This window comes from Lontra canadensis, unplaced genomic scaffold (assembly GCF_010015895.1).
Source record: "Lontra canadensis isolate GAN:19392208 unplaced genomic scaffold, GSC_riverotter_1.0 scaffold15, whole genome shotgun sequence".
NCBI lineage: Eukaryota > Metazoa > Chordata > Mammalia > Carnivora > Mustelidae > Lontra > Lontra canadensis.
Window position 1 is genome coordinate 20,274,492 of NW_022631009.1, and position 27,206 is coordinate 20,301,697.

The window sequence follows — 27,206 nt, forward strand, 5'->3', positions numbered from 1 at the left end:
TCAAAACTCTAATAGAACTATATATACATAGCACAAGACAGCTGTTGTTAACTTTTTATAAGAAACAAATCGAGATTTAGAACATTTAAGTAATTCACCTTAAAAAATTTTTTTTGTATGTTTGTTTGCATATGGTGCAACATTCTCAGCAGGGTGCCCCCCAAGTGGCACATGCAGTCCTTCATCCCTGCCCCTCTAGAGCTGGGTCCAGGCGTAAACAGAGGGGCTGGGCAGTCCCATTTGGACAAGCTGGAGAGTGCCATAAAGCCAAGAGCCCTAAAAGCAGAGCGAAAATGAGGCTACTCTATAATACCAGGTATTGCTTTCAAAAGTACCAGCTGCACCAAGAGACAGGAAGCATGTACCAGAATGAAAAGCACCACAAATGAAATCATGCCTGTTACAGTTTGGGTAAAGTCCATCAACATGTAGGAATCCTTCAACTAAAATCATGAAGTTACTGTCATATCCGAAAGTGTTACAAATTTGTACTGTTACATTTATTACCCACCCAGTGCCTTTAAAACTTTCACATCCTTGAACTAGCAATCACTTTTTTGGGTAGAAAAATTAGTGCCTTTATTATAAATATTATCAGTTTCATCATGACAGGAAGATGATTTTTACAAATGGGAAAAATTATGCAACAAAAGAGTCTGGCATTTTTAAACAAAAAAAATGAGCAATGTAGTTTGTATTTTCTAGTATTTATACTTGAAAAGTGATGAAAAACATTAACTTCATTATTAAGATGAAAACAGTAATAAAAATGGACTAGAAAAGTTTTCTTCAACAGAGACACAGTGGGAGCTATATGATGTTTTAGAGGAACTGAAATTATACCTGGATAAAGAACCACCCATAAATTGTCAATGTGGATTTTATTCCAGTTATTATCAGAGTGTTTTAAAAGGTTAAGAATTTTTTCATAATCCTCATCAAATTTTAATAAATGGATTACTTTCAAAGTTCAGGTTTTAAGAATATGCAGTAATAGAGAATCTGCCAGCTGAATCATCTGTTCCTTTGCCAGATAGAATTTCTCATCATCCCCAGACACAGTCTATATCTTTAAGTTACCAAGCAAACCCATGCCTGTCAATTATCAGATTCTAATCACCCTTCAAAACTTTCTGAACAGCTACCAGGAAACGGAATGATGAGATGACTATTGAGTTAAAAGGAGATTAGACAAATACAAATAAATTACACTTATTTTACGCTCCCATCACCCTAGGAGATGACTTAATAGTGAAAGCAAAAGAATCATATTGTAGTAATGAAATCAGAGAGCGAATTCAAGCCCCAGAGGTGATTCCCCTAAGTTTATGTTAATACACACCTTGTGGGGGACCAAACATCAACTGGAAAAGTTTCCTGAAAACTGTTCCAGCTATTTTCTCATTTAAAATGTTCCAACTTTACTTGACCCATTAGTCATCATATTACTTACATTTATGATGTATTTTGAAATCTATTACCAAAAACCCAATGGATTCAATATGGCTTGTTATATCCAAATCATAACATTTATGAAAGAAAACTTCTTTGTTAAGTGTTCCTTCCTTTGGAATTTTATTTGTAAGAGACAATTTTTTTTTTTTTTTAAGACCAGTAAGGCTTGCTCAGTAAACAGTACATACATGGTGGTGGCTATGTATAGGCACAGGAATGATGGTGCTTCCTACACCCTAGCCCCATTTTAGAGAGGTAAATGCAAAACAGAACAAATCTGTAATCAACCTTGACTTTATGAACTATAGCATCTCTAAGAAAAAATATTTTTTGTTATTAGGTCATAGAACATTTTTTTCTTATTCAGCAATTCAAATTCAGATTTTTACAACGGTGTCCAAGTAAACATACTCCTGATGATAATGGACAGTGGAGACTGAGTATTCACAGGTGTGAGAACTAGAAAACCTGCAAAGTTGCCCATGACAATGAGATCAATGTATTTTTATTGAAGGTGTGAAGTGTAAAGACCTCAGCGGTGGCACCTGTGACTAGTCCAGTTAACAATGGTAGACCAAAGCAACTGGGAATGAGCTGTCCCACGTGCTGTTGAGGAGGCTCAGAGACATGGCCTGACACATGTTCTTGTCCCAGTCAGCTGGGGCAGTTTACAGTGTTGACACCTGGGATGTGGGCATCATCACCACCAGCATTATTCTTGTACACATATTCTTATGATCAGGCATTGACTTTTTTGACTACATTTTATCCCCACTCTCCAATCACAACATAAATGTTCTGATTGTAGGGTAAATGTACTGGTTTTCTAAAATGAGTATATTAAATTGAACTTCTCTAAATGAACTTCCCTCTCTAAACAGTCATCAAAAAGGGCTCGCCTTTTTGGGATGGGACGCCTGGGTGGCTCAGTCGGTTAAGCCGCTGCCTTCGGCTCAGGTCATGATTCCAGGGTCCTGGGATCGAGTCCCTCATTGGGCTCTTTGCTCGGCCGGGAGCCTGCTTCTCTCTCCACCTCTGCCTGCTACTCTGCCTGCTTGTGCGCTTGCATGTGCATGCATGCTCTCTCTCTCTCTGACAAATAAATAAATTAATTAAATCTTTAAAAAAATAAGGGCTAAGCATATTCTATTGCTCTAATAATTTTGGCTGCTCTTTTGATGTCTATGTCCTTTGTTTTTCTCTTTTGCTTTTCTCAGTGATGGCTTATACTCATCCTGGGTTGGAGACAGCAGAGCTACTTTTTGGGAACAGCCAAATTTTGTTTTGCGATAAGGGAACAAAGATCCCACAGTGAGGGAAGATTAAAAACATGAAGAATCCAGTTTCTAGAGACTCCCACTTCCAATGATGAGATAATTGGTGTAGCATTAAAAATAATGACTTAAGAATAATACCAAGTAACAACTAATTGGCTACCAATGGAATATACTAGAAAAATAATTCATTTCCCCCAGCTTTATTAAGATACAAATGAAAAATGACATTTTAAGTTATTTAAAGTATACATTATGATGATCTGATACATGCATACATTGTAAAAAAGTTCTCTTCTAGAAAATCAACTCATTCTAAAAAAACTCATTTTAAATAAAGGAACAGAACTCAGTATTTATCCTACCTTCCTTAGATGAGCAATAGTATTGAGTAAACAAGTAATAGATGAAGGAATGTTTCTTTTAAGTATCTTAGTTAGTTAATACATGGACAAGGAGTGTTAGTATGAAAATATTACTATTTGCAATCTCCAATGAAATCAGGCATTTAGCATCAATGGCCTTTAACATCACAAAAAGAGACCTTCAGATATTATGTGCTTTCTGATGCAACAACCCAAACCCTTTTACAGAACAGTCTTACTAAAAAAAATAACAGTAATAAGCAAACTTGAATAGGTTAAACCAACTACCAATTTTTATGTAGCAAATACAGAAGACAGGGGAATAGACAAAATCCAAACTGTGATAGGGGCGCCTGGGTGGGTCAGTCAGTTAAGGGTCTGATTCTTGATTTTGTTTCAGGTCATGATCACAGGACTGTGAGGTAGAGCCCTGTGTGGGGCTCTGCACTCAGTGGGGAGTCTACTTGGGGTTCTCTCTCCCTCTCCCCCTTTCTCAGCTCGCTCTAACTAAATAGCTAAATACAATCTGTGGTAAGCTCTATAAGATAAATGATCTAACTTCTTCATATATAAATTACAAGAGATGAAAAATGATAGAGTAGAAAACCTAACAATTAAAAGAAACTAGAAAGACATATCAACCAATAGTCATGCACAGAACATATGTGGTTTCTGCTTAAAAAAAAAAAAAAATCCCAAGAAATACGCATGCACACAAACACCCACACATCCACATACATTTTTCCCTTTCCCCTCTCTGCACACATATGTATGAGATTAACTGGAAATTTGAACACTGACTACATATTTGATAACACTGAAGAATAATTATCTTCATGTTTCATAATAGTATTGTGGTCATGTTTTTAAAAGTTCTTACATTACAGAGATACATAATACTGAAATATTATAAATGATATGATGCACGGGATTCGCTTCGAAATAATACAGAAGGTGAGGAATTGGTGTACTAAGAAACAATACTGCCCACAGCTGACAATTTCTTACGTAGTATACTTTTGTATATATTTGAAAATTTCCATGATGTAAAAGTTAAAAAAGACACAGAGATGAGAATGCACATGGCATATGAAAAAGTCACATTGGAACATGATGTCAAGCTGTTCTGCCTCCAAACCATCATACCCTCTTGTCCCTCTTCAACTTCAATAGGTGATCTTGCTTCTAACTTCAGGGAGAAAGTTAAAGCCATTAGATTTCCACCAATTTCTTGCTACCAAACTAAAAAACTACCTGCATATGCCCCTTTCCAATTCCCTTCCTTAACCTGTTATGCAAATTAGAGAATCTGTTGCTTCTCTAATTTAAAACTGGGTCTCTCAAATATGTATTGGATACTTCTCCTTCCCTCTTTCTTGGACACCACATTGATCTTTTCTCTTTTTTAGTTTACCTAATTCTTCTCTCAACTGGATTCCTCTTGTGAATATTTAAATATGAGAAAACCCAAGTTCCTTTCATCATAAAAACAAAATCCCCAGACCATGATCCCAGGTGTTCCTTCATATACTACCCTTTATTACTACTCTTCACAAACTTCTTGAAGGAATTATTTATACTCTCGGCTTCTACTATTTTTTTTTCCTTCCCATTTATCTCAGTGCATTCTAGACTATTTTCTATCCAGGTTAACCTGATGGGGGAAACACTAGTAGTCACAATGACTGTGAATCTACAAGATATTTTCAATTCCTCATCTTTCTGTGTCTCAAAGCGCTAATGATTTGGCTTCTTGGACATTATGCTTTTCAAATTCTCCTCTTAGCCCACAGTTTCCTTCTGGCCAGTAAAATCCTGATTGGACTTCCTCAAGATGCAGTCTTAGATTCTTTTCTCTACTTCCCCTCTATTCTTCTCTTGAGTAAATTCTCATCCAGGCCCATGGCTTGACTTAGAATCTATATCCCAAAGACTCTAAAACATTCAATCCTTTATCACTGGTGTTCGTCTTGTGAGCCCCAGATCTGTATGAATAACTGCTACAAACTCAACATATCCAGGACAAAACTCATGATCTCTCCATACTCTCACAAATGAAAACCAAACCAAACCAAAAACAATGTGGTTCTCTTCAAGTATTTTCATCTTAGTAATCACGATTACCACCTGTCTTAGCTTGGGCTGCTGTAACAGAATACCAGAGCCTGGTGGCTTAAACAACAGAAATTTATTTTCCCACATTTCTAGAGGCTGGAATGCTGGGATCAGGGTGCCAGCACTATTGGTTTCTGGGGAAGGCTCTCTTTCTAGCTTGTATATAGCCACCTTCTCAATGTGTCCTCACATGGCAGAGGGAGAGAGACAGCAAGCTCTCTGGCATCTCTTCTTTTAAGTGTATTATCCCATCACGAGGGAGCCACCAGCCTCATGACTTCATCTAAACCTAATTAACTCCCAAAGGCCCCATCTCCAAATACCATCATAGTGGATATTAGAATTTCAACACATGAACTTTGTGGGGACAAACCACCATCCATCCAGTTAGACCAGTCAGAGACCCAGAAGCCATGTTTTTCTCCCTTACCCACTATCTCCCTACTCCATTACTATGGTCTGTAGATTTTGCCTTCCCAATTTCTACCAATTCTTTCACTTTTCCCTATTTCTTATCACCATTCCCTGATCTGACCTGTAATTACCTCTCACCAGTACTACTGCAATATTCTCCTAACTGCTCCCTTCCATCTACTTTAGCCCCTATTAGTGTTCTCCAGCCTGCAAATAGTTATTTTTTCAAAATGCAGATATAACCATATCAACACACATACCTCCTCCCTCCTCCACCGCATACATGTCCTGCTGACAGCTCTTTGATGATTCCTCACCACTCTTAAGATAAAAATCCCCAAATCCTTGATTATGGTCAGTAAGGCCTGGTCTCTGCCTCTCTTTATAGTCTTACTTCATAGCACTGGTTTCCTCACTCCTCCCTGTTTTCATTTCCTGTAATCTGACATGATGCCTTTCTCCATCCTGTCTTTTGCACATATCCTCCAAGAAATCCACTTGCCCCTCTGAGGTCCTTGGTCAACTCCCTTGTATCCTGTGCAAACCAGCCGCCGGGTCAGTTACTCTGGGAAGCCTTCCTGAACCTCTAATGAATCCACAGAACTTCACCACACATATATTGGTTTATCATTATATGTTACTTTGCATGATGATTTCACCAACAAACTCTGTCTTTTCTATCTGATTATGTGCATTTCTTGAGAAAAGGCACTGCTTAGAACAACACCAGGCATACTGCAATTGCTCACAATATCTGGTGTGAAAATAAATGAAGAGTTCCGTTAGGGATTACAGCCATCATTTTAGAACTTGAAGGAATCTTAAAATAGCTCTCCTATAGAAGAAAATACTGAGGCTCAAAGAAGTAAAATAATCTTACCTAGGATCACCTGCTTAGTGACAGCTAAACCAGATGATACCAGATTAGAGAGAGCCTTTAGGGCTGAGGAGAGTTTTGACCAGATGAACTGAGGGAGCTGGGTGGTCAACATCATAGGAGTTTGGCAGGGGAGGCTCATTTAGCAAGGGCACAGGGGACGACAGGATTCGTGAGTAAAAGGAGAATCTGGAGGGAAGGCTGCCAGTAAACAGACCGAGGAAGTCAATAGGGAATAAACCTAAACTAGGGAGATAGTAAACATAATGGAGGACCATTTCAAGGGAAAAATGAAGAGGACCTAAAATTAAAAAGAAAAAAGGATGAACCAAAAGTGATAGTAAAATTGTGAGAAAACATGACTGAAATAATGTTGCTATCACTAGCACATGTAAAGAAATTTGAAGACTATACCTAAGGGCAGGGATGAATAAGGAGAGGAGAGAAAAATGGTTTAATTTAATGCGAACATATTGAATTTTAAATAACTAAACACATCTAATGGGCAGATGGGGAAACAGTTCTGGAGTTGAATAAGCCAAAACCAGAGCTAGGCATTTGGGAGTTCTTAGCATAAAAGAGACAGCTGAGCTTACTGTCTATAGAGAGATGGACAGAAGGCCCCGTGCTGTGTCCCCGGGAAAGGCACAGGTTGGAGAGGAAGAAGACCTGCATACAAGCACAAAGTTGCAAGGCTATAGTCAGGAGAAGCCAAATAATGTTCTCTTTTTCTTCCACCTTCGCCTGCTGCATGATCCTAGAAAGATAGCCCCTCAATTACCCTCATTCTCTTCAGTAGAAGAAATAATCCTGACAGAATTGGGCCACATGAAGAAATAAGGAATCTAAGTAATTGACATACCACTGAGTTCCCTGCAGGAGACCTTGTACTGCCTCTTACCATCTGGCCACACCTAAAACCAGCATCCGTGACTCTTCCAGTCCCATTACATAGCCAAGTATAGTCCCCTGGAGGCACCATGGTCACCCAACTTTCAAAGAAGACTTCAAGTCCCCTCACTGTACAGTGTTGGTAAGAAAATTAATATGGTTTCCTAGTTGTACAGTAAAAAATCTGGTATTAAAATCATGTTGTTATAGGAGTAAGAGAAAAACATTTAAAAATTAGAAGTCATCCACTTTTCTCATTTCTTCCAAAGGTACAAGTTAGAGTTGGAAAAGTAAGGTTGAAATAATGAGAGGCTATCTTGGGTCACAAAATTCTTGGTCCATTCCCTATTTGACACCCTGACATCAAGTTTACCATTTCATTTTGGTAAGTCAGGGGGAAAATGAACTATGATAATGTAATGCTGATGCTGCAAATTGGAACCCATAAAACTGGGGAAATGTAAAAGTCAAGGATCCTATTGTTTTATTAACTCGGTTTACATTTCTTAAATGTAGAAGATAGCTTGCAAGTATGGTTGCAAAAGTGAATTATTAAGACAGAGACAGAACTCGAGGGCCTGGGCCTTGGCTCCATTTCTGGAAAGAGAAAAGAGGCAAAGGGTTAACTATCAGGGAAGCATGAAGAGAAATTAATTAAAATGAGCTCCTTAAGATGCTTTCTTTCACACTGAAATCTTGTGTTTAAATATTCTGTTACTTTGTCTTTATTTTCCACTCCAGAAAATGTCAAGAGGTTATTTGGGTCATCCTTTTTAGGTACCTTAATTCCTCTGAACAAGTACTTTCAAGGTATATCTGAATTAATCCCCACTGAGTATTAAATTCGTAGTAAAAGAATATAAAAGCAGAATTCACCAAGAAAAATAAAAACATTTCAAAAATACACATCTGGAGGTAAATAGCTTAAAATCTCTATTTACATAAACCTATTTGAATGGTGTGATACTGTATCTGAGTTTTTTAAAGTAATATTTTATATTATTTAATAGGTATATATTAAAATATATTTTTTTCATTCAAATCAAGGAAGTTTATGCAAATAGGATTATACTAAGATGTTCAGAAATTCTGTAAAAATAAAAATCAGAATCACAACCTATAAAACAGTAAGTTAATCCATAAAACATAAGAAAAGTGTTTAAAATAGGATCACAACCCATTAAAAGTCAAATTTTTAAAACAAAAATCAAATAAAACCAGAGCTGAAACCAATCCAAAGCCAGAATGAAATTAAAATGACGTGAAAACTATACAGGCAAATTAATGAGCAGGGTAAACAGGGAGAGGCTAAAGAAATGATTTTATTAAAAGAAAAAGATTTTAGCGGTTATGTATTTCCTCTAGAAACACCAGTATACCTACCGTATACTAAAATAAATGTGAAATTGCAGTCATAACCGTGTTTGATGCAACCCTATTACTTAAATTATACGAAGATTGCAGTATGCTAATTAATTTATAAGAAAACATAAATGATGTGGTAATGTTCTCCCAGTTTGGCACAGATTTTTCTTTGTTGTCATTTAAATGTCATTTCATTAAATGTCATAACAGTGACAGTGTTCAAAAATATGTCTGCAAAGGAACAATGAAAAAAATACCAGGGAGCTCAAATGTTTTTACAAATGACCCTGAGTTAATTAGAAAAATATGCACCCTTCCCAGTTCTTCTTCTCACGTGTCAGCTCTCATTAAATTAAAAAATTTTTTTTTCTCATTCCAAAGTTAAGGAATCCTATGGTTAACAAAACTTTTAAACTGGGATCAAGTGGGCACATTCCTACGTTTTTGTATGATGTCATACCAAGCAGTTCACAGCTGAATTTGAATTTGCAAGAACTATGAATGATTTTTCAATATAAGAAGTATCTGATCTAATGCTAATTTTTTCTCTATAGGCTAACTGTGCTGGGAACAGGTGGCCCTGCTTTCAATTACAGGGGGCTAGCATGCCAGTGTGAGGCCTGGATTAGTTCACCTTCTCACGGGGAATTCTCCTCGGTTGGGAATGGATTTATTATGGCTTCACACATGGAATAGAGCTCATGTCAGCTGAGGGCAGTGACACATCATATGATTCAAATTAACCTGCTGTGGACTGTTCCGCAGGGCTTAGATTGTGTATTAAAATGACGACATTTTAAAAACAGCTTGAAAGAAACCAGGATTGCTGAACTGCAATGGTTCCAATTTGTTCCAACTAATCTATCACCTGCTGGAGATATTATTCTAGCGGGTTTCTGGTAGCTGCTGCTTTCCAGGTTTCTCCAAGCCACTGACCTTGCTAATGGGTACAACTGTTGCCTCTGAAGGAAGGAGATGGGGGTGAGAGAACTTTGAAGGGCTTTTTGATGTAGAAGTTGGGACCTACTATTTGCTCTATGGTACTATTAAGTGAACAGAGGAAATAAGGGAATACTCAAGAACTCTGAATTATTTTTCCAAAAACAAGTGCTAAAGAGCAGCATTTGTATCACATTGTTTAGACAAATAATCCCTGCAAAAAAATCTGTATGGCTGAATTCAAAAGCTGTTAAGTTTGCACCTTAAGAAGAAAACCCAAGGTTAGGTAGTTATAATCAGTATTTCCTGTATTCTTCAGGGTCGTAACTTTTATTGCTTCTGAAATGTTAATTCAGGAGCAAGGAAAGAATAAGTGTAAATACACCATTTTAGAGCTGTAGTATAAAACTCTGGGAATGTTACTTAAATAGGATGTGCATCTAGATTAAAAAACTAACGGTAGCAAAAGATTCTTAATGATAACACCACATACAAATCAAAATACTTTATTTTTTTTAAAGGAAGGGAATGACATTAGGGAATATTATAAAGCTGAAGCTTGTTCCCATAGTCTTAGCATAAATGATATTCTTCTTAGTATACTATTTTCTAAAATCTGGAAAAAAGAGAATTTTCTTGAGTTGCCAAAAATCTATAAAATAATATAAAAAGTACTTTATGTGTCCTGTGTTTCTATTCATCTCTAAATTAATACAGAGTGGCAATTTGGCTGTCTAGTAAGAGAATATGATTAGTCTATGGACTAACATCTATTTATAGAGTTTACATGAGAAATTATTTGCATTTCGGACATTTTTGTCTAAGATAGTAAATTCTGGAGCAGTTCAAAGATGTTAGGTTAGTAGGTAGTGGAATTCCACACCACTGGATATACCATTCAAACTAATCTTCCCTCAAAGCAAACTACTCTTGGTTAAAATGTTTTAGAGTTTGAAAAACCTAAACCATTACTTAGACACTGTATTTGATTTTTCATAATAAAAGTACCATTTAAAAAAAACACTCATCATTCTTTAGAAATAATTCCCCTCTCCTGTGCCCCAAAATATCTGCAGTTTGGTCCTCAACAGCTCTGTGTGTCTGTGTGGGTGTATGTGTCTGTGTGTTTGTGTATCCATTCATTCATTCATTCACTCATGAATCATAAAAGCTTGTTACAAAAGTGTAGTCCCCAGCACTCATCCCACTTTACCTGGGAGCTTGTTAGAAATGTAGAATTTCATTCCTGCCTTCTAGAACTATTAAACCATTTGCATTTTTAATAGATTTTATGTGCTTGTTAGAGAGAGCATACAAGCAGGGGGAACAGCAGACAGAGGGAGAAGCAGGCTCCCTGGTGAGCATGAAGCCCAACATGGGACTTGATCCCAGGACCTTGGGATCATGACCTGAGCTGAAGGCAGACGCTTAACCAACTGAGCCACCAGGCATCCCAAACCGTTTGCATTTGAACATGTTCACCAGAGATGCTTCAGATGCACACTCGAGTCTGAGAAGCTCTACTATAAAATAACGCTTTCAACCCACTTGTTTAAAAGTTTGAATCTCCAGAAAGATTATCACTCTTATTGAATAAACATAAAATAAGGAATGGCATATATGTAATGTTGAACTTGAAGCATAAGAAACACAAAAGTATATCTATTTTAAAAAATCACATTTCTACTAGTCACATTAAATGCTAGAATTATAAACATGACTTTCCATTCATTCACTGACATTTCTCCTGAAATTCAATTTCTTTGGTTGCCATGAAAATATGGTACACAACTATGGATTTGCAGATCCCATTCTTTAACAAATCAATCAAATATAAACTAGAGGGGCACCTGGGTGGCTCAGGATTAAAGCCTCTGCCTTCGGCTCAGGTCATGATCCCAGGGTTCTGGGATCCAGCCCCGCATCAGGCTCTCTACTCAGTCGGGAGCCTGCTTCCTCCTCTCTCTCTGCCTGCTTCTCTGCCTACTCGTGATCTCTGTCTGTCAAATAAATAAATAAAATCTTTAAAAAAATATATATATATAAACTAGAAATGAACTTTCTATCCCGTGAATGAAGAATGTGCCTGAAAGCAAAAAATCTGAAACTAAAAAAGAAAAAAGGGAAACCCAAGTTTCTTTCTCACTTCTCCATGAACTAACCATGTGTTCGCACCCAAGTTCACCCATTCTAACACGCTCAGTCTTTTACATGTGAACAACTCTGAAGTCAGGAAGTGCCCTGAAATGTACACAATAAGAAAGCACTGTATCATAGTTTAAATAGCAGATATTTTTTTTCTTGGTATATAAAATGTTTTTCCTACAATTGATGATAGCTTGGACTCAATGAAATATGGTATTTCATACTCACTAGCCAAGTACTAGGACTCACATTACTCTCAATCTATCCATTACCTCACCCCAAAGCCTTCTTCCAACTTTAATGACTCTCTTAGCTTTCATAATCAGTTTCTCGCTCTCCTTTGAGTCCTTAAAACCATGTCTAGATACCTATAATGATTAGAAATAGTTCTTCATACTTCTACACCTTTTAAATCCCGGCACTGGGAAGAACAGGACCCGAGTGAAAGGGGCATTGTAGATGGCTTTAGGCTCTCTTTACTCCATACATACTGACAAGTGGCCTTCTTCAATCTGTTGCTACGGCTCATGAGTGCATTGGTCGGCCATGATACACACTAAACCAGGTCTACGCAGTGATATTTTCACTCATCAAAATTCATGCCTTGCAGAATATTGCTAGAGATCTCAAGACAGTTTAACACCATTGTTTTAAATTTTAAATTAAAATGAAGAAACTAATATTCCTTTAATGACTAATATGTTTTGAAGCAATACAGGTATAAAATAAATCAAAATGTAGTAATTTTTGTTAAATAATTAGTTAAGATCTCACTGAAGTGAGGGAGGGATAATAATAAAAAGAAGAGGAAGAGGAGCATGACATGAAGGACAGAGCAGGAAAAAGAAAGAAGAGGAAGAACAGAAGAGAGGAAAAATCTATGGTTATGCTAAAATCAATGTAGTACAGAAGTGATCTAGGTCTTGGAGTCATAAAGACCTAGGTTTGAATGGCTCCACTGTCATTCCTTCACATCGTTAAGTCTTAACTTCCTAATTCATAAAACAGGGATAATTACAGTGCCTCCTCCTTGGGTCTAAATGAGTGTGTAAAGTACTTAGTACCTGGGACTGATAAACACTCAGTACATTTTTTTTTTTTTTTAAGATTTTATTTATTTATTTGACAGAGAGAGAGATCACAAGCAGGCAGGGAGGCAGGCAGAGAGAGGAGGAAGCAGGCTCTCTGCAGAGCAGAGAGCCCAATGCGGGGCTCAATCCCAGGACGCTGGGATCATGACCTGAGCCGAAGGCAGAGACTTTAACCCACTGAGCCACCCAGGCGCCCCCACTCAGTACATTTTGATAACCATCTCTATCTACCTAAAACTGAGTGTTAATCTCTCAAGTGCATTGCTAAGTATTTGAAATAAGTATACTTATCTAATCAAATATATCTATGTATACTATTTTATGTATATATATCACGTATCTCATCCATCCATCCAACCACCCATCTATTTTATTCTTTTTGTTTACAGTAAGGAAACTGAGGCATAGGAGATTAGATCAACTGCCTAAGGTCACACAATTAGCAGAAAAGGTAGAAATAAAGTCTTTGGTCTTTGACTTATAGTCCATTATTCTTTGATAACTACTTTTTGTCAGAACCAAGGACATTTTTTTCTAAAGATTTTATTTATTTATTTGAGAGAAAGAGCACAAGCTGGGGAAAGGCCAGAGTGAGAGAGAGCAGCAGACTCCCCACTGAGCAGGGAGCCTGACTCCGGTCTTGATCCCAGGACCCTGAGATCATGACCTGAGCCAAAGGCAGATGCTTAACCAACTGAGCCACCCAGGCACTCCAGACCAAAGGTAATTTTAACGCATATTAATATTTGTCTTTTGATCTCTGAAATGGGCAGCCTGAGAAGCATACACTTCTGGAAAACAAACGAACTATTTGTTTTTTGCAAGGAGGTCACAATTTCTAACAGACCATAAGTACATGTTAATATACTCACATGAAAAAAGTGTATACACATTTGAATTATGACTTTCTTACCTGGTCCATTAAGAAAGTCTTTAATTTGTAGCGTTACCAGGGAGGGCGGAATACCACTTTTGCTGTCTATTTCTCCAGGCACTGTCTGCAGCCAAACTGTGCAGTAATCAAGGGCTTCGGGCAGAGTCTTCCCAGGATCTGAAGGGACAAAATTGAAATTAAAAATGTCAATCACATCACAAACATCTCATTTTGGTCTAAGAATTTAAGCTGACAAACAGGAAGGAAAAATAGTTAAATTCACTTCTGTAACTTCCATTGGTTCATCTGTTTGTACATATCCTTGTCATACAAGTACTCGTATGGACAGAGAGAAGCTCTCTCTTTCTCTCTACATTGGAACGATGAAACCATGTTTTCCAGAACCAGGCCAAAAAGGAAAAGACATTTCAAATCTTAACTCATATTATCTTTGAATGAAGGTAAAGTTTCTATACTCTGAGCTGCTGCTAATAGTTGTATAGTTGGATTTCTTTCCTTCTTCTTCTTCTTCTTTCATTTTTTTTAAACAGGATGTTGGAAACAAAATTAAAGAAAAAAAGGGAAAGCTTTTCAGCTTAAAAAAAAAAAAAGCCAAATATATGTGTTCAAAGATGCAGTGGATTAGTACTACTTAGTTTCTATTTGATCTGTTTCAGAGTTTTACTGACATTACAATCACTTTTTACTGCTAGGCTTTTGAAGTTAACTTCAGTAGCTTTCCCATAACCTTCTTTAATGATAAAGACTGGTCAATCTTTTATTAGTCCCAATTATGACTAAATATTGACTTTTTTCTGTTTTGACTTTTCTGTTACTGTGTATTTTTTAAACTTCTTTTCTGGTTTATATAGTATATTCTTTTAAAAGTATTTTTTAGCTATTGGTGAATGCAAACAGAATTTGCTTTTTACTGCTTGGCAATCCGGTTTTTATTGAAATAGCTCTTTAAATAAAAACGACTGCTATATCTTGGCATACGATGTAGTAGGCTTTTTACAAAAAAACTTCTAAATATTCACAGTTTTTCTTTAGTTTCAAGATTGTTTTATTCTCTGTGTTTTAATAGGCTCCGAATGTCAATTTTACAGGGATGTTCTTGCCACAGAGTCCATCTATTCCATTTTCAGTCGATTTGAAATGTGTTATTAAAGTGTTATTTATTTTAAGTTTTATTGATTGGATTGCTTTCAAGAATAGCATTTACATACAGTGTATTATATTCAACATATGGTTATATAGTATTACTGTCATATGTGAACTGGGCATATAAATTCTGCCTTGGAATTTGTATTTCTTGACCTTATCATGTGATTCTTATGAAATTTGGCACATATGAACCTTTATGTGATTTCAAAGAAAATACTGAAAGCGATTGATCATGACATTAGATCTATGTGGTAAAGATCAAACACCAAGCTAGTGCATTCTTCTCTTTTTATATGATCAGTGAATTTAAAGCAGTGAGAATATGCATAGTAGATCCATTACATAGTAACACTATACTATTCTCTCTTTCAAATATAACGGCCAAGTATTGTGAAATAATAGCAAAAATCTATTGCTGGTAGGTTCTATAATCAATCTGTAGGAGCTATGTAACTTGACAGGACCTGAGTGTCTTCTTCTAGGGACCCACCTGTGTAGCCATCATCAAGAAGCAGTTGTTATTAAGTAGATGGTACTGTGCTAGACCTGTATGAGGGGGTTTAATTCTTCACTTTGAAGAGAATACAATCTAGAGAGAGAACAATGACCTTACAGAGAAAACAGACATAAGTGATGTAACTAAATAAATAACATACAGAGAAGAATTAAACTGATGTAGAAATATCTATATGATGTGTAAAAAAGACTGGCAAATAAAATTTAGGATAAACAAAACAAGTTATAGGAATCACATATTCAAACTCAAGTGACAAAAAAGAGATATCATTATACAGAGCTCATACAGTCAATGTAGATATTAATAGAGAAAAATGGGTAGAGGAAAAAATAAGTGATTGTTAAATGAAGAAATTAATAAACAAATATCCGATGAAGAAAACAAATGTCATATAAACATTTTAAAATATAAACATGAGATACCAAATCTTAGTAAAAATCAAAGAAAAATTTTTTTAAATAAGTAGAAATTTTCATGTATCAGATAGGCCAAGACTAAAAAACTGATAATGCATATGTAGCTCGCACACACATGCACACACATATGTGTGTGCCCACACACACTGTAAGAATTGCTAATCATAGCAAACAGTAGAAAACAACCTAGACATTAATCAAAGGATTGATGCCTAAATAAACAACAGTAATCCATAAAATTGTTTAGAAGAATCAAGAAGATCTATATGTACTGACATAATAAGAGCCATTTTATATTGTTAATAGTAAAAAATGAAGTGGGTTAAGCATCTTTTCATAGACTGGCCATTTGATTCTTCTTCTACAAAATATTTACCCACTCTTTTTTTTTTTATTAGTTAATGAGTGTTAATGTTTGTCACATGTAGAAAGTATTTCCTCTTGGTATGGTAGCTGTCCTTAAAATAAATTCTGATGTTTTTTGCAAGCATACTTTATAGATGTGAACAAAAATCTATTAACTTTTATTTAATGGATTTATCCCTAGGTGATTACATATTTTCCTATAGTTTCTTGAAACATTTTTAACATTTTGTTTTTGCCTTTAGCTGTTTAATACTTCTAGAGAGCACTGTTGTATGAAAAATGGGAAAAAATGCTCAGCCTGACAATCAACCATAAGCATGTTAAAGCAAGAGGTTTTTAAATTCATCAGCTTAGCATAAATTAAAAATACTGATAATATCTTGCATGGGGGAGAAAGAGGATCTTCCTATGTATGGTTGATAAGAGTGTAAATACTGTATTTCTACACAAGTAGGGGAGAGGTTGAAAATGAGTGTCTACCAAAATCCTAAATATCCATGCCCTTGTAATCAGAAAGGCCACACAAAGGACTCTACCTTAAAGAAATACATCTACCTGCATACATATATATGTACATATTGGGGGGTGATCATCTTTAGGACGATCCTAAGCATATAATGATATATGGACCTATATTCACAGCTGAAGAGGAAAACAGGAAGATGCACCAAGCATCTAAAAAAAAAAAAAAAAAACAAAAAAAAAAAACAAACTGAAGTAAAGGGGAGAGGAAAAAAAGCATGTCAAAGGATATTTTGATGTTCTATGTTCATCAAGGTATAGAGGGGGGAAGCACAATATTCTGATACTGTGGATGAGGGTTTTCTAAGTAGGGAAGATAGGTTTTGTGCAGGTTGCTTCTCTTTTCATAGAAGTTACAGAGCCTGGCCATCTGGCACCCAGGCTTGGAGTCTGCACTGGGGCAATTACAGGGGGATATGACTTAATGGAGATGGAATAAACAAACTGGCAATAGTAGGAAGCAGAATAGGAATTTGGAATTTTAAAAAATGTAAAAGTCCAGGAAATCCATGCAAAGTGCCCAACTTTCAATGACTGTTTTCCCCCCAAATTACTGGTTTAATGATATTGCTGGTTTAATATGGCTACACAACTGATTTGAAAGTACAGATGTATTTATAGAGCTGACAGAAAAGAATAACTGAAATGAGGAATATTCAGGAAAATACAGGTTGCATGGTTGATGAATACTGATGTATGACAGGACAGTGGCTACTCTCCCAGTTTTACCTAAAATCTGTACTTCGGATATGCCTCTAGTCACAGCAGTTGGATGAAGCGGCAGTAGTAGCAGAAAGGTCTGTCAGAATCCCACAGAAATAGCTCAAGTCTGGAAGTCTATTTAGTCCCTCATGTTCTACTGGCTAGATGATGAGGGGCATGACTTTTAGACTTCTGTAATGTCTTCAATTTAACTTCTCCTTAATTCCATCATCAAGTCTAGAAAATGAGATTCATATTACACATTCCTCAGGGTCAATGTAGCTGGGAAAGTACCAGATAAACTAAGATTAGAGGAGCCTGTGAATATAATATAAATAGAATGACAGATAGGGATGATTACTTCATACTGGAAGCTCCTTCAGACTTTGATAGTTTTCTTCTCTGTACTGAGCAAACACCTATTTATTTGAGCACAGGAAGCTCTCGGGCAGAGTAAACTCCTGCTGATGTCAATAAGCACATTTATGCTGTTGTCCCTAAGCCTAAGAAACAGGAGAGAGTGGTATCTTTTTCTTTTTTTAAAAAAGATTTTATTTATTTATTTCACAGAGATCACAAGTAGGCAGAGAGAGAGGAGGAAGCAGGCTCCCTGCAGAGCAGAGCACCCGATGCGGGGCTGGATCCCAGGACCCTGGGATCATGACCTGAGCTGAAGGCAGAGGCTTTAACCCACTGAGCCACCCAGGTGCCCCAGATAGTGGCATCTTATTAGGAGTTGCAGAGTGGGGGAAATGGGTCAGAACAAATGACAAATTGCTCATAGCCATAAATTTTGTTCAAAATCAGTGAGAGTTCACTTCAAGACAATCGTATTGACAAAATTATACTATTTGTTTTCCTTCTGGGTTGACCTGGCCTTCAAAAGAAAATACTTCTTCATATCAAGTCACAAGAACACCCAAAGAGAAGATTCAGGAAGTCTCCAGTCCGTTCACAGATGGAACAAGATATTATTAGTTTACACAGTGACTTATTTCAGATTGTATTCTTTGTGTTCGTAGATTACTTTGCTCTTCTTCACAAACCTTCATGTCACTTAACTGCTTGGGAGGTCCTCTTCTGAATCTGATAAAAGTGGTCTTTGTACTGTTGCTCATTATTATTATTTTTTAAACCTTAGCAAATATTCACAAAGTATGTTTTTGTCTAGTATTTGAATTATATAAAATATAACATGATTCAGCATGACCAACTTTTATTTTCTTTGCAATCTTCTACTTAACAAAAAGTTTGTTTCCCAAATTCTCGTAGAACAGCTGCATGCTACAGATTTTATAAGCTTTATTTTACTACTTTATTCTACTTTGCTTTGTTGTACTGTGTGGCAAGAGTTTTTTGTTTTCTGGGTGTTTTTTTTTTTTTTCCCCCATAACTAAGCTGAATTTTTACTAAGGTCCCAACGAGAAGACATCTCCCCACAGATGTCAGTGATAATTTCCCCATTTTAAAGATTGACTTAACACTGAATGAAGTCCAGCTACTTTTATACCAGATACTTCTAAGTGTTAGCCATTGCAGAGACATGTTTTCATTTCTTTTGCCATGTGAATAATGAACTTCAAATTTTTAAAAATCCCCATGCCATAAGAATTTATTTGAAAGCTAAGTCTCTCTTTTATTTTCTTTCTCACTCTCTCCCTCTTCCACAACAGTTACTTTTATCAGTCTTAGGTTTACAAAACAGTTGATAATCTGTGCCTCTTTCTGCTCTCCCTTGGCCACTTTTGTGCTCAAGAACATCTCCATAAGGAGGCTGATTAAGGAAGGCAGAAAGTGGTTAGCCCAGTGGTGTTTTCCCTGGCAGTTCCAGGCAAAGATTTTGTTGTGCAAGATGCAATTAACTATAGTTGCAATAATGCTTTTGCCCCTTTGATTCAACTGTCTCATGATACCTTTGTCCTTTACATTTTTGCAGAAAATGAATGCTAACGCAAATACAGAGCAAGGTCAAGGATACAAAATTTTCCTTTGATGGAAAGTTCTTGTAAACTTGTGTTTCTGGAAAAAATATTATTAATTGAAATTTGGGGGATGAGTACTGAAAAATAAACATTTGATTAATTGCCTCCTGGCATCCCTCATTTTAACCATGTTTTCTCCAGTAAGTAAATAGTTTGCCATCTCCCTCTCAGTATTAGCTTCTTGCTGTATTCATCTGATTAATCTGATCCTGTTGCTGCTGGCAGTCCTGGGTAACAAAATCCTGCTCAATATTAATAACAACTTTTGAAATTACATCATGCTTTAATTACTAATCCTATTGATGCTAATGTTACCATCCCTAAATCATTATGATTAAAATTAATGTGTTCCCTAAGCTACTGTTGCAGATTTAAATTTCAGCAACTTTTTGCTCCAATGCCATATTGCACTGAGTTTTCTGACAGTACAATTCCTCCGAAGCATAAAATGCTTGTATGATGTAGCACTGCAAATAGCCTCAAGATTTAGTTCTGTCTTCATTTTGTTAGTTCCACGAAGTCCAAAAGGATCTACTGTTTGTTTTTTAAAAGAAAGAAGACTAGATTTTATTCACTTTTTGCTAAGTCTCCAATGACCTGTTATGGCTGCAAGCATGTTACAGTCTGCCATAGTTAATGAGCCCAGGCCAGTCACATCTATAGCTACTCAGGGAGACTGGTTCTCTTTGGCCTGAGGTACACTGGTTTATTATGTTTATGAAATAACATTTAAGTGACTTTTGATGAACTCTTGAGGGACAAGCAGCAGGTGAAAGGATACTGTCAAATGGAAGAGGTTTATGAAATAGATTGCCATTAACCTAGGACTTACTGAACATGGACAGTCCTACTTTCATTGAGCTTTTTCACATTTTGTTCCATAGAAGAGTTTATATCAGTTTATAAAACAGTAGAAAATTCAGGGTAATGAAAAGAACATGAACTTTAGAGGCATACAGATCTGGGTTTAAGTCCTGACTCCTTAAAGTGGGTAAATTTAATTTTAACCTCACAGAGTCTCAGTTTCTTAGTTTCCAAAAATGGGGATAATGGGCTGTGGGTTGTTGAGAATATTATATCAGATAATATGTGTAACATGGTTTGTGTGGGACACATCATGGTAAGACTTCAATGAACAGTCACTATTTTGTTTCTAAAACACAATCTTTAAAGAAAAGAGGAGTACGTGTATGCAGTGTCTTTCAATGTCTACTCCTCCCAGTTTTTGTTTTTGATTTATAATTTTGAAAAATCTTTTTTATCACTGATCTGAAGAGGAATATAACAGATAAAAAACAAAACACTGTCCATTAGTGGAAATTATATCCAATTTCGATTTTAAAAAACAGAGTAAGCTTATTTATATTTAATTCCTAAAATAATAACTACTTAGGTTTAAAATACTAGTCAACGTATTTCACTTCTCTATTAAATACTCCTGGATGAGGAGAACTTATTGACCTAAAAATTTCCCTGCACTTGGGTTCTGGTAATTATCAAAATTATAGTCTTACATTCTTTTCCATCCCTTAGAAATATCTGGCCTATGTATGAATCAAGGAAGTAAATCATCTGTAAGCCAAAACAGACTCCTTTCCATTTTTTAAACCAGAAGTTCGAGACTCCTTTTAGTAAGGTGTCTGGGTATATCAAGTTTTATACAAAGAAAAGATTGGAATGACACTTTAAAATCATTTTCAGTGTTCAATAAACATGGTCAGTGCATCAGAATTTCAATTTCACACAGCTTTCTTTTGTTAAAGAGGATCAAGCAGAGTTAACAGTTTGTCAGAGGGGAAAGGGAAAGAGTACCTAAAAGAGAAGCAGGTTAGTAGGTGAGGTCTTAGAGAGATTCCCTATTCTCCCATCCTCTCTCCAAGTTCACTGAGAAGATGCTCCTAGATGGTCTCTTACCTTAATCCTTTTGTGCAAAGCCAAGAATACATAAAGGTGTTTCTTAATGGAACTTGAATAAACTTTAAAGAAAAGCATCTACAGATGTATTTACCTCTACCTATGAAATTGATATTGTTAAAGCTCCAAAGGGGCCTCTTCTAGAAGCCACTAGGGTGCTTGGTTTGCCTGTACTCAGAGGCTGGAAGTGTCTCTCCCTACAGTGAGAAGTCATAATCAGAACAGACACCTTTTGACCACCATCTATAAAGAAAAGGCAAAGCTACACACAGGCTTACCGAATTTCTCATATTTTCTATATTTATTTCATGATCCTTAGTTTAAATGGCTATCTTTTTCTTTTCCTTTTTTTTAAAATGTAGCTACAGAAGCAAATGTAGTCCATAAAATCCTCAAAATGCCTGAAAATTAAATTGTGAAGGAACCCAGATCCTTAAAACACAGTCAAGATTCAATGTCAGAGCAACAAAATCAATCAAGAAACCAGTTCTAAATTGCTGCGGAAGCGAGGTAAGTGCCACCATCTTCTTGCTGAGACCCAGGCATTTGGCCTATGCTCTGTACCATGTGTCTCATAAGATGTGATGGGAAGGGAAAGAGGAAGTTTCCTAGTTTGAAATCCCAAGCCTGGAGCCTGGGAGAAGAGGAAGAGGAAGGATTAAAGTGGCTGCTTTAAATGTGTGTGATCATCAGTGCCCATTGGCTCTTACTTTTAGAACCAAGTCTTCCATATCTTGCTATGAGGAACTACATTATTTATATTTGATGATGCTGACCAGCAGATAATATGTGAAATATCATTTCAACGAATTCCTTTCAATTTATTTTCTATGCTGTTTTGTGGTATTCTTGATTTCTTTCCTATTTGGTTGTTTTCATGTTAAATTCTAATGTGGGTTTCAGACGTTTTACAGGACATTTGATTATATATATATATTTTTTTTTTTCAACTTAATCCTAATAGCCTTTTGTCTGTTCTGAGCAAAGTCTGAGTTCTGTAGCATTGAAAGTTAATTCAGTGGCTTTAAATAATTCCTCCTATTTTTCATTCATTTTAAGTAAATGCTGATGATTGAGATGGATGCCAAAAGGGCCAGGATAGTAGTCTTTCTCATATTCAAAAAGTGAGGTCTAGTTAGCTCTTCCTTCAACTCCTCATAACTACAGAAGTCCCCACTTGCAGTTGAATAATATTTCATAGTTCCAAGGCATTTCATAAATATCTCATTTGGAGCTAAGATTAAACCATGAAACTACAAAGACCAGGTATTATTAAACCCATTTTAGATATAAGGAAACTAAGACACCAAGAAATTTACTTATTTGCATCAAAGAATCTTGGTATTAGAGCCAAAACTAAAAGTCAAAATTTCTAATTTCCATTCCAGTATCCTTTGCCTTATGTTAATTCCCCCTGCTCGCTGGGGTCAACTTCTTATGTAACAGTCTCCCCACAACTCTCCTTGAGTGATCAACTAGAGTTCCTCTCACTTATGAGACCTACTTACTTGCTGATTTCTGTCAAAGTAATAATTTCATTTCATATTACTGGCCAGCAAGAAATGTTCCCAGCAGCTAAATTTTCAGATAAATGTTCAAGTTGTGATCATTATGACATTAAAGTCACAGGTTAATTCGAAGCCTTTCCAGAGACATTAGCAAAACCTTTAATTCTAAAGAGACATGTAATTCAATCCTTCTCTTAAAGTCACAATAACTAAATGAAATCAAGATATGATTTATGAGGTGTAAGAAGGCAGTTTATGATTTTCCAACTGTTGGTTTACTCAGATGTCTCCGGCACATTTTTGCAGACCTATTCGTGAAAGGATAAAGAAGCCAATTACTGTAAATAAAAATTTCAAAACTACACAATAGCCATAAATTGCACTAAAATGATGTGAAAAAAAATTTTTTTTTGGCTAATTACAACCACTATTTTAAACTCAACTTAAAGATGTTAAGAATGATGATAAAAGCAACAATGGCAATATTAACATTCCTGGAGCCTTGTGCTACACACTTAGCTAAGCGCTCCATCCATACATACATATCACTTAATTCTCACATCAGTTCTAGAAGGTTGCTACCACTGTTCTCTGCCTGTTCTAGATAAGTGTTAACCACCTATTCTAAATAACTTGTCTGAGGTCACATGGCTGTTAAGAAGCCAGGCTGGGATTAGAACTCAGGACTGACTGACTCCAAATCTTGAGCTCTTATTGAACTCTATTCCGTGTTTGCCTCTTAATTAGATCTGAAGTCATATATGTAATGTTTATAAGACTTTAAGATGTGGAAAGTATCCCATACTATAGATAACATGTTGTGGATATTTTTGTCATACCCAGAAATATATGATTACCTGATCTTTCAGTATAAATTCTAATCAAGTTTAATTTCTGTATTTTAGTCTAGCCGATGTTTGAAAAATTACAGGAAGGTTAGGAAGCTGCAGGATGGCTGAAGCAACTGTCTTCAAATTGGTTAGTTCCTGTTACATGATGAGTAATAAGCTACCGGACTAACTGACCATGTGCCTAGGAAGTGTGGGGGTTAGTTAAATTCCCTCAGAATGGTTCAATTCCTTCACAACTGACCAGATGGCACAGTCATTTCTCCAGAAACAAACAAAAAGCCCCAAACAAACAAGAAGAAAAATGACTTTTTACGTCTGCCCTGGGCTGCATAGTCAAGATATGAGGCAATTTCAAATCTGGACTGCATTACCTTAAAACAAAATAAATACCAAATTTTAAATATTTATAAACACAACTAATACGATTATGTTAAAAACAACTACATACATCTTTACTTAAATGAGAACTGCCAATATTACAGCTGCTGCATATAGAGGTGCTGGCAGAAGATCTCATTTCTGTTAGAGGTTGCTCCAGGTAAGGACATGGGAAAGCCCACTGTCACATTATTTTCACATTTTAAAAAGGAACTTGTTGACTCACAAATGTATTATCTACCGGGACTAGATGGAAGATCATGCACAGGATATTAAAAGTCATAAAGGAAATTCAAGTTGATAATTTAGGCTTTAGATAATCTGCCATTTTTAAAATTATATATACACTTACGGGTATAAACAAACCACCATATATACACTTAAAGGTAAAGCTGGCATAATTTAAGATCACTAAATTATGAGGCTTGGAATGGAATTATACTTTATTAATCTTTCAAAATTGTAAGTAAATGTCATCACTTCTGTTTCACTTCAGGTTTCTAAAAAAAAAAAAAAAAGGTGTAGGGATAGGTACAAATATAGATTCCATTTACCATCTGTTCTGGGTAGCCTCTCATAGAATTCAGGTTTTTCAACAGGTATGTGCATAAATGGCATATATAATACACACACACACACACACACACACACGTACGTATCAGTCACATGTGCTGAGAAGGCAGACTGACATGAAGGACAATGAATTTCACAGCACTTCTAACTTGGTTTTATAATATATGAAAGGATATCCCTGAGGACCACAGATAAAGAACATAATTACCACCCTCTGAGTATCCGAACATGTTCTCTACTTGATGGTGACATGGGCAGAATCAAGCTAATGCTGACAATTCCCTGGAAGCAGTTTATTCATTACAATATATTAATTGATCTTTGCTCACAGATGTAAAGATATTGAAGTATCACTTTTGGAGGAAATCCTGTATTAAGTTTCTCAGAAAACCATGTATTGGCAAATAGTCTACAAAACAGTTTTATTATTTTACAATTGCAGGACTTCTGATCCAGCCAGAATTATAATAAGCTCACTGCAACCTAACTCTCATGCTGCTTACAATCAAAAACTTGAGGAAAAATACAAAAAACAAATGCCTGAGGACTTGAAAAAGTAAACAACAATAATGCAGATTGAGGAGGGCAGTCAAACTTGCAGATGTGACCCCTACAGTGATGGGTTTCCTGTTTTGTTTTGTTTTTCCTCTTTTCTCTACTTTGAGAGGGTTGTGGTGCACAGCGACGGCAAGAACAGCCAAAAGTCCTTGTGTCTGGGAAACAAAGCTCCAGTTTCAAGGGCATAAGAAAACCCGCTGCCTTTTATATTTCTTTTTTTTTTTTTTTAAGATTTTATTTATTTATTTGACAGAGAGAGAGAGATCACAAGTAGGCAGAGAGGCAGACAGAAGGGGAAGCAGGCCCCCTGCTGAGCAGAGAGCCTGATGTGGGGCTCGATCCCAGGACCCTGAGACCATGACCTGAGCCGAAGGCAGATGATTAACCCACTGAGCCACCCAGGCGCCCCTGCCTTTTATATTTCTTTCTCTCTCCTGGTTTTGCCCCAAGGGTGGGCACAGTGAGTCGGGGCAGGGGGGAGGTTGGGGGCAGCTAATGTAATGGCTGGGCCATGGCGGCAGTGACACAGCATTTAAGATTCTAGCAGGTGTTATAACTATGCTTCAAGAGGTAAGGTAAACATGCTTGAAATGAATGGGAATACATAAGTTCTTGGAAGAGAAAGAGAAACTACAGAAAGGAACAAATTAAAATTTTAGAACTGGAATATTCAATAGAAATTATTTAATACGAAGAACAGAGAAGAAGAAAGAAAGTAGGAAAAAAGAAAAAAAAAAGAATGGAGTCTCAGGGACCTGTGGAATAATTATAAAATGCTAAATGTTGGTGTCCTCAAAAGAAGAGGAGAAAGATTGGTGCAGAAAAATATTTAAAGAAATAATAGCTAAGATGTTTCTGAATTTGGTTTTAAAAAGCATAAAGTTACAGAGTTAAGGAGCTCAGAGAACCTCAAAAAGGATAAATTCAAAGAAATCAAGCCTAGATGCATTATAATCAACCCATAGTAATCCAAATATAAAGAAAAAAATCTTGAAAGCAGCTAGAGAAAATCAACACATTACATATATGGAAACAATGATTGTGATTATTATGGATTTCTCATCAGAAGCCACAGAGGAAAGAAGACAGTGGAACAGTATCTTATAAAGACTCCACTAAAAAGACCATTAGAAGTAACAAATGAAGTCAGGAAAGTTGCAGGATAAAAAATTAATATACAAAAATATGTGTGTGTTGTATTTCTATACACTAATAATGAAAGTAGCAGAAAGAGGAATCAAGGAAACAAACTCATTTACAGTTGCATCAAAAAGAATAAAGTACCTAGGAATAAATTTAACCAAGGATATAAAAGACCTGTACACTGCAAACGATTAGATATTGATGAAATAAATCAATGATGATGCAAATAAATGGAAAGATATTCCATAGACTAGAAGAATTAGTATTATCAAAATGTCCATACCACCAAAGCAATCTATAAATCAGAGCAATCACTATCAAAATTCTAATGATATCTTTCACACAACTAGAACAAATAATCCCAAAATTTGTATGGAACCACAAAAGACCATGAATAGCCAAAGCAATCCTGAGAAAGAAGAACAAAGCCAGAAGTATCAGGCTCCCTGATTTCAAACTATACTACAAAAATATTGTAATCAAAACAGTAGGAGTGCTCCTGGGTGGCTCAGTGGGTTGAGCCTCTGCCTTCGGCTCAGGTCATGGTCTCAGGGTCCCGGGATCAAGCCCCGTGTCAGGTTCTCTGCTCAGTGGGGAGCGTCTTTCCCCCCTCTCTCTGCCTCTCTTCCTACTTGTTATCTGTCAAATAAATAAATCAAATCTTAAAAAAAGAAAAACAAAAAACAGTAGGGCACTGGCATAAAAACAGATACATAGATCAGGGTTAGAATAGAAAGCCCAGAAATAAACCCATGCATATATGTTCAACTTATGTTCAACAAAGGAGGTAAGAATATACAATGG

The 27,206-nt window shown here is 36.2% G+C and overlaps 1 protein-coding gene across 6 annotated transcripts in view; it reads right to left on the reverse strand.

Moving 5' to 3' along the window:
• VPS13B (vacuolar protein sorting 13 homolog B) overlaps nt 1-27,206 on the reverse strand; it is a 746,538-nt gene that overhangs the window by 176,202 nt on the left and 543,130 nt on the right. For all 6 annotated transcript variants that reach the window (XR_004382801.1, XM_032858607.1, XM_032858609.1 and 3 more), the window contains exon 35: nt 13,845-13,982. Coding sequence is in view for 5 of the 6 variants with exons in the window: in XM_032858607.1 (XP_032714498.1) it covers nt 13,845-13,982 (138 nt within the window). In the remaining variant the exon portion in view is untranslated. The remainder of the gene's footprint in view (nt 1-13,844; nt 13,983-27,206) is intronic.